This window comes from Lucilia sericata, unplaced genomic scaffold (genome assembly GCF_015586225.1).
Source record: "Lucilia sericata isolate MDLA Ls3-8-SP2 unplaced genomic scaffold, ASM1558622v1 Contig000333F_arrow, whole genome shotgun sequence".
NCBI classification, from domain to species: domain Eukaryota; kingdom Metazoa; phylum Arthropoda; class Insecta; order Diptera; family Calliphoridae; genus Lucilia; species Lucilia sericata.
This window is the reverse complement of record NW_023994354.1, coordinates 216944-225201: the sequence shown is the minus strand read 5'-3', so window position 1 is coordinate 225201 and position 8258 is coordinate 216944. Positions and strand designations below refer to the sequence as shown.

The 8258-nt window shown below is 29.1% G+C and overlaps 1 protein-coding gene across 2 annotated transcripts; it reads left to right on the top strand.

Annotated features, from left to right (window-relative positions):
- The first annotated feature begins 1939 nt into the window (after positions 1 to 1939).
- Positions 1940 to 7801, top strand: LOC119603747 (RYamide receptor). 2 transcript variants are annotated; one of them, XM_037955907.1, is made up of 4 exons: positions 1940 to 2008; positions 2259 to 2563; positions 7183 to 7274; positions 7461 to 7801. In XM_037955907.1, the coding sequence occupies exons 1-4, from the start codon at positions 1940 to 1942 to the stop codon at positions 7511 to 7513; spliced, it is 519 nt and encodes a 172-aa protein (XP_037811835.1). In that variant the 3' UTR covers positions 7514 to 7801. The 2 variants fall into 2 exon arrangements, with proteins under 2 accessions (XP_037811835.1, XP_037811836.1); XM_037955908.1 differs by having other exon boundaries at positions 1944 to 2008; positions 2259 to 2493.
- The last annotated feature ends 457 nt before the right edge of the window (positions 7802 to 8258 follow it).

The following is an 8258-nucleotide window of genomic DNA, read 5'->3' as shown; positions in this document are numbered from 1 at the left end:
TAACTATGTAACTAACTACTAACTAACTAACTAACTACTAACTAACTAACTAACTAACTACTAACTAACTAACTAACTAACTAACTACTAACTAACTAACTAACTAACTAACTAACTAACTAACTACTAACTAACACTAACTAACTAACTACTAACTAACTAACTAACTAACTAACTAACTAACTAACTAACTAACTAACTAACTAACTAACTAACTAACTAACTACTAACTAACTAACTAACACTACTAACTAACTAACTAACTAACTACTAACTAACTAACTAACTAACTAACTAACTAACTAACTAACTAACTAACTAACTAACTAACTAACTACTAACTAACTAACTAACTAACTAACTAACTAACTAACTAACTAACTAACTAACTAACTAACTAACTACTAACTAACTACTAACTAACTAACTAAACTAACTAACTAACTAACTACTAACTAACTAACTAACTAACTACTAACTAACTAACTAACTAACTAACTACTAACTAACTAACTACTAACTAACTAACTAACTAACTAACTAACTAACTACTAACTAACTAACTAACTAACTAACTACTAACTAACTAACTAACTAACTAACTAACTAACTAACTACTAACTAACTAACTAACTAACTAACTACTAACTAACTAACTACTAACTAACTAACTAACTACTAACTACTAACTAACTAACTAACTAACTACTAACTAACTAACTAACTAACTAACTACTACTAACTAACTTAACTAACTAACTAACTAACTACTAACTAACTAACTAACTAACTAACTACTAACTACTAACTAACTAACTACTACTAACTAACTAACTAACTAACTACTAACTAACTACTAACTAACTAACTACTAACTACTAACTAACTAAACTAACTAACTAACTACCTAACTAACTAACTAAAACTAACTACTAACTAACTAACTAACTACTAACTAACTAACTACTAACTAACTAACTACTAACTACTAACTAACTAACTAACTAACTAACTAACTAACTAACTAACTAACTAACTAACTAACTAACTAACTAACTAACTAACTAACTATTTTTTATGGTGGTTACAAAATATTTTACAAATAGAATCGTTATCTGTCCCTAAAGGACAACAATTGATTGTTCATTCATTATACTTTATTTTTTTAATCTATTTAATTTTTGATCGTTGGGTTACTTATCACGCAAAATATTCTACATGCATTTTGGTACATATTTTTTTTAAATGTTAAATGTTGTTAAAATTTATGGTTTACAAAAATTTTATTTTTAAAAATATGTTATTTTATTTCAAAAATTATGGGCAAATTGCAAATTGCTTGCAATTTTTTTTAAATAAAATTAAATTTTGTATTCAATTAAGCAAACAATATTTTATGGAATAGCCCAGCAGTTCGACAAAGAGTCAATGCATCAGAAAATGACAGTGATTTCCACTAACGTCTAACCACTTGGCTGGCTCTAATTCGTCTTTCGTCACGGATGTACTATTTGTAAACGAGGGTGAAGATAATCGTATTTCACATCCTCCCGACCGAACTACTGATTATATAAATTGTGAAATTAGGTCTTCTATTAGGGGCTAGGATCTAAATCATGCTAATGCACATAAATCTCTTATTACAATTGACTTGTCGTTATTATTAAACATTACAATGTTGCTAATATTGCTACCACTAATTTCCGTTAATACCATTTAGACGACATCAACAAATGACAGTTAATCATAAAATGTATGCTTTGCAAAAATAAATACAAAATTATTGACACATGTCACTTTCATTATACATGTATAAATAAATAATATTTATTTATTATTTTTATTTTTCTCTGTTAGTAATTAATTATACAATTGTTATTCTTGGTAGTAATTTGAAAATGAAATTAAAAGTCAATTTTTGTTTTTCATATAATTTCAGATGATTAAAATGATGGTGACAGTAGTGATTGTTTTTACCATGTGTTGGCTGCCTTTTAACATATTGATTGTAAGTTTTAAGTGAAAACATTTCTGTTTATTATCTTTGCACAATCATACATACACACAACCACAAACATACATAAGTAGTTATATGTGATTATATTTTCATTAATTACAATTTGCCATTTATTTTCATAACGGTTTTCATTTTTATATCTTTTGATTTCGATTATTTAATTTCCATTGAAATTTGATTTAAATGAACTTACTTACACACATACATATGTATTTTTATTTATTTTCTTATAAACGTCCAGTTGTTACTGAATGATGATGTCTTGTTGGCCTGGGGACCATTGCCATACTTCTGGTTTGCATTCCATTGGTTGGCCATGTCGCACAGCTGTTATAATCCCATCATTTACTGTTATATGAATGCTCGCTTCCGCGGTGGTTTCCTGCAGATTATTTATCGTGTACCAGGCTTACGTCGCTGTTGCTGTTTGCGTCGTTATTTGCGCACACGTGGCGATCGTAGTTATGAAGCTACTGGTGAGATGACCTTCAAATTCAATCGTCATAATGGTGGAGGTCTTATAAGGAAACCTAAAATACGAATTAGGTGCCTCCATGTTTTCTTTGGCATTGTTTGTTTAAACTGAATTAATTACTTGTTCGATATTACAAAAAAGTTTGTGTTTTATTTAGATATTTTTCATTTGTCTAACTTCTGAACTATGTTTATTTAAAGTATTCATTTATTTAATTAATTGTATTTTCGTCTTCCTTAAAATTTTATCTTTCTAGTGTTTTATTGTGTTTTGCATGATGATCCCAGTAGTATTTAGTTGTGCCAACAAAAATTTGTATTTTTCATAAAAGCCCAAAACTATGCACTTATACATGATATTATTTTTACACTTAACAAAACTGCATGTAAAAGATCCGAAATTGAATCCAAAAACTACAGCATTACAGAAGCACAAATTTTAGGACAGAAATACTTAATTTAATTTTATCGAAATCTCCATTAATCTTTAATAAAGTAATAGATCTACTTAAATTGTGTCTTAGATACATATCGCTCATTTGCTACAAGACTGGCATATAAAAAAAATTTGTTTCGAGAAAATTGCCTAACGACTTACTATTCTTATTTTTGTCTATACTCTAGTCTATAGTCTAGCCTACAGCCTAGTCTATAGTCTAGTCTATAGTCTAGCCTACAGCCTAGTCTATAGTCTAGTCTATAGCCTAGTCTATAGTCTAGTCTATAGTCTAGTCTATAGTCTAGTCTATAGCCTAGTCTATAGTCTAGTCTATAGTCTAGTCTATAGTCTAGTCTGTAGTCTAGTCTATAGTCTAGTCTATAGTCTAGTCTATAGTTTAGTCTATAGTTTAGTCTATAGTCTAGTCTATAGTCTAGTCTATAGTCTAGTCTAGTCTATAGACTAGTCTATAGTCTAGTCTATAGTCTAGTCTAGTCTATAGTCTAGTCTATAGTCTAGTCTATAGTATAGTCTATAGTCTAGTCTATAGACTAGTCTATAGTCTAGTCTATAGTCTAGTCTATAGTCTAGTCTATAGTCTAGTCTATAGTCTAGTCTATAGTCTAGTCTATAGTCTAGTCTATATAGTCTAGTCTATAGTCTAGTCTATAGTCTAGTCTATAGTCTAGTCTATAGTCTAGTCTATAGTCTAGTCTATAGTCTAGTCTATAGTCTAGTCTATAGTCTAGTCTATAGTCTATAGTCTATAGTCTAGTCTATAGTCTAGTCTATAGTCTAGTCTATAGTCTAGTCTATAGTCTAGTCTATAGTCTAGTCTATAGTCTAGTCTATAGTCTAGTCTATAGTCTAGTCTATAGTCTAGTCTATAGTCTAGTCTATAGTCTAGTCTATAGTCTAGTCTATAGTCTAGTCTATAGTCTAGTCTATAGTCTAGTCTATAGTCTAGTCTATAGTCTAGTCTATAGTCTAGTCTATAGTCTAGTCTATAGTCTAGTCTATAGTCTAGTCTATAGTCTAGTCTATAGTCTAGTCTATAGTCTAGTCTCTAGTTAGTCTATAGTCTAGTCTATAGTCTAGTCTATAGTCTAGTCTATAGTCTAGTCTATAGTCTAGTCTATAGTTAGTCTATAGTCTAGTCTATAGTCTAGTCTATAGTCTAGTCTATAGTCTAGTCTATAGTAGTCTATAGTCTAGTCTATAGTCTAGTCTATAGTCTAGTCTATAGTCTAGTCTATAGTCTAGTCTATAGTCTAGTCTATAGTCTAGTCTATAGTCTAGTCTATAGTCTAGTCTATAGTCTAGTCTATAGTCTAGTCTATAGTCTAGTCTATAGTCTAGTCTATAGTCTAGTCTATAGTCTAGTCTATAGTCTAGTCTATAGTCTAGTCTATAGTCTAGTCTATAGTCTAGTCTATAGTCTAGTCTATAGTCTAGTCTATAGTCTAGTCTATAGTCTAGTCTATAGTCTAGTCTATAGTCTAGTCTATAGTCTAGTCTATAGTCTAGTCTATAGTCTAGTCTATAGTCTAGTCTATAGTCTAGTCTATAGTCTAGTCTATAGTCTAGTCTATAGTCTAGTCTATAGTCTAGTCTATAGTCTAGTCTATAGTCTAGTCTATAGTCTAGTCTATAGTCTAGTCTATAGTCTAGTCTATAGTCTAGTCTATAGTCTAGTCTATAGTCTAGTCTATAGTCTAGTCTATAGTCTAGTCTATAGTCTAGTCTATAGTCTAGTCTATAGTCTAGTCTATAGTCTAGTCTATAGTCTAGTCTATAGTCTAGTCTATAGTCTAGTCTATAGTCTAGTCTATAGTCTAGTCTATAGTCTAGTCTATAGTCTAGTCTATAGTCTAGTCTATAGTCTAGTCTATAGTCTAGTTCTATAGTCTAGTCTATAGTCTAGTCTATAGTCTAGTCTATAGTCTAGTCTATCGTCTAGTCTATAGTCTAGTCTATAGTCTAGTCTATAGTCAAGTCTATAGTCTCTAGTCTAGTCTATAGTCTAGTCTATAGTCTAGTCTATAGTCTAGTCTATAGTCTAGTCTATAGTCTAGTCTATAGTCTAGTCTATAGTCTAGTCTATAGTCTAGTCTATAGTCTAGTCTATAGTAGTCTAGTCTATAGACTAGTCTAGTCTATAGTCTAGTCTATAGTCTTGTCTATAGTCTTGTCTATAGTCTTGTCTATAGTCTAGTCTATAGTCTTGTCTATAGTATTGTCTATAGTCTAGTCTATAGTCTAGTCTATAGTCTAGTCTATAGTCTAGTCTATAGTCTAGTCTATAGTCTAGTCTATAGTCTAGTCTATAGTCTATTCTGTAGTCTAGTCTATAGTCTAGTCTATAGTCTAGTCTATAGTCTAGTCTATAGTCTAGTCTATAGTCTAGTCTGTAGTCTAGTCTATAGTCTAGTCTATAGTCTAGTCTGTAGTCTAGTCTACGTACAAATCTAGGATCTAATATTTCATTTAATTTATTAATTTCCCTCACTCTAATTTGCTAACAACACTATTTCCTTCACTAAATTCCACCATTTTTATATTTTTTTACACTAACAATTTTGAATTCTACAGACAGCCAGGATAATTTGGATGGCACTTATTAGTATGTAGTTGAATTTGAATTGATATTAGATATTTAAAGAAAATACTTATACCTAATGATAATTGTTAACTGTTAATCATGGTTTTTGTGAAATTTAAGTTTTTTTATTTAAAATTGTGGGATAATTTCATTTATATTATTTTCTTAAAGCACAAATATTTAAAAATTATGAAACACATATAAAAGAAATTAACAAATATGGTCGGCAACGTCTTACCTATAAATGTAATTGAATTATATAAAACCACTTTATTGTAATATTCTCAGCAAAAACTAGGTAATGACTTGTACTTACTCAGTAACTTACTTTTTAATGACTACAACATTCAGTTTTTTTAAACTAATAGTAGAATAGTAAACAAAACTACTCACTTAACAACTTATTTGCAGATGATCGTAGTATGTACTTACCTAACTCCCTATTTGTAAGCGAGCGTGGTAAGTGCTTGTCTCCAGTGACATTTCCGTGTTAAAATAATTACTTGAAATTGTATTATGTAAGCAAATTTTAGCATTTGAAACCCTTACTTTTCAATGTAAGTTTTTGCTGGGTTTATATTAGGGTGATCGATTATTCGACATTTTCCAAAAACCGGTTTTCGAATAGTTCGAATAGTTGACATTTCAAAAAAACCCGTTGATATTTTTCAAATTCAGAAAAAACCGGTTAACCGGTTTTTCATAATAAATAAAAAAATATATGTTAATTTGAAGAAATTAATGTTTATGATTAAATTTGATTAATAAAACATGGCCCGAAATGATTTTTAACAGTTTAACAGATTATAACTTTAGATCTAGTCGTCTGATTTACATTATTTCTTTAATATAAAAAAAAAATTAGGAAAAAAGTGGACACTTCTGTTAAACATAAGGTACTATGTAATCCTAGCTTATTCTAAAGCCCTTTTAGGAAATTTTCATAGGCATTCCAACACTTCCATAATATTTCAGCGGTAAATTAATTATTGTAATTGGAATATAATCTTAAGATTAATAAAATTTTATTAAACAGTTATCAATTTTACAAATAAAATTTTTTAAGTAATTAGGAAAATCAAAAAAGTTTAACCAATGGTGCTTTAGAAAAATATATCCTAGTTCCTGGACTCGAATATTTTTAAATTTAAACGGGCTGTATTATTTACTTCAAAATTTCATTTAAATAATCTTTGAATACAAAGCAAATAAAAGTATTCGAAACCGGTTTTTAAAAAGTGAAAAAAAACGGGTTATTCGATATTCGAAAAATCAACATTTAGAAAAAACCGATACTGGTAAAGCAGAAAAAACCGGTTTTAAAACCGGTTGAAAAATCGAGTCGATCACCCTAGTTTATATTAACATATTTAATGTTAATTGATATTAAAAGTGTAATCTTATATATATTATATCTTTCAATTACATTTAAAGTTAAAGGAGGCCATTTTGATTTAATGTTAAAATATCAAATATCTCTAGTATATCGGGATTTTTATTGATTGTCTTTGTCCAATTTTTTTATTGCTTAAATTGAAAAAAAACATACGCCAATTTGAAAACTCGTTTGTGTAGTTTAGGTCTTAAGTCTTAAATTAGAACAATAATATTAACTGTCTGTTTTATCTTTTAATGTATATTCACAAAAAGGAACGGACGATGCATTCCACCTGCAACGTGTGAACACATGCACCACATACATCAGCACAAGACGAAAGATACGCACGAATTCTATGCACGCGGTGAGTATCAGAAGATCTCATTTTATAAAATGTTTAAATTTTTCCCAAAATTTCCTACTGGGTTATTTAAATAAACCTCCTAAAATTATACTAATAAAATAATTTTATATAATTTTCAACTTTATTTAAATTTGTTTTTATTTAAATTCTCTAAACATAAATATTTTCATGCGTTTTAATTTACAGAGTCAATCTTCATGTGCGGAAACAACGGTGTTGCGGTAGTGCCAGGTTCATAAACATCATAAATTCAATAATAATGCGGAAAAATTTATGTAAACAGCAAAACCAAATGGTGAATTGGATATCACATGCATGCATGAAGTAACCTCCTTCCATACACAAGTCCGAAAATGTTTTTAATGCATCCGCTTATATAACTAATGAAATCCTCTTTTTGTTAGAAACACAAAAAACAATTCAAAAATAAATATAGAATTCATAATTATTTATTGTCTAAATAATAGTAAAAATATGTGTTAATAGGTAGTATTGTTTATTTTAAATAAAATGTTATTTTATACGAATATTTGCATATATAATTTATGAAATAAATATAAAATACATATCGCTCATTTACTACAAGACTGGCATAATCCAAAAATTCGATTTTTTACCGTGACCTTCAAAACATACGTCATACTAAAGTCTTTCATATAGATTTATCAAGTTTCAAATATGTTTATTATTTTCTGAACTAACACTCATATTCTGAACCTGGTTTCTGAAACATTGAAAACCATTTTTCCGAAACGACATTTTTGGATTATGCCAGTCTTGTAATAAATGACCGATATGAATATACAACATTAGGCAGACCCCGTTTTTATAAAGAATAATATGGTACAGATTTTCCCTCCGAAAATGAAAACTTAATTCATTCCATGAGACTATAAGGAAAAGGGTATTTCGTGGTACACCACAGGATGGCATTTTGACCCATTTACTCAGAGTAACGACGATTAATAGCCTTCTAAGAACCCC

Excerpts from the sequence above, each read along its gene's own strand:
- LOC119603747 (XM_037955907.1), top strand. The coding sequence starts at position 1,940 with ATGATTAAAATGATGGTGACAGTAGTGATTGTTTTTACCATGTGTTGG. Across the intron at positions 2,564-7,182 it reads AAACCTAAAATACGAATTAG|GAACGGACGATGCATTCCAC; the intron begins GTGCCTCCATGT and ends ATTCACAAAAAG. Across the intron at positions 7,275-7,460 it reads GCACGAATTCTATGCACGCG|AGTCAATCTTCATGTGCGGA; the intron begins GTGAGTATCAGA and ends TTTAATTTACAG.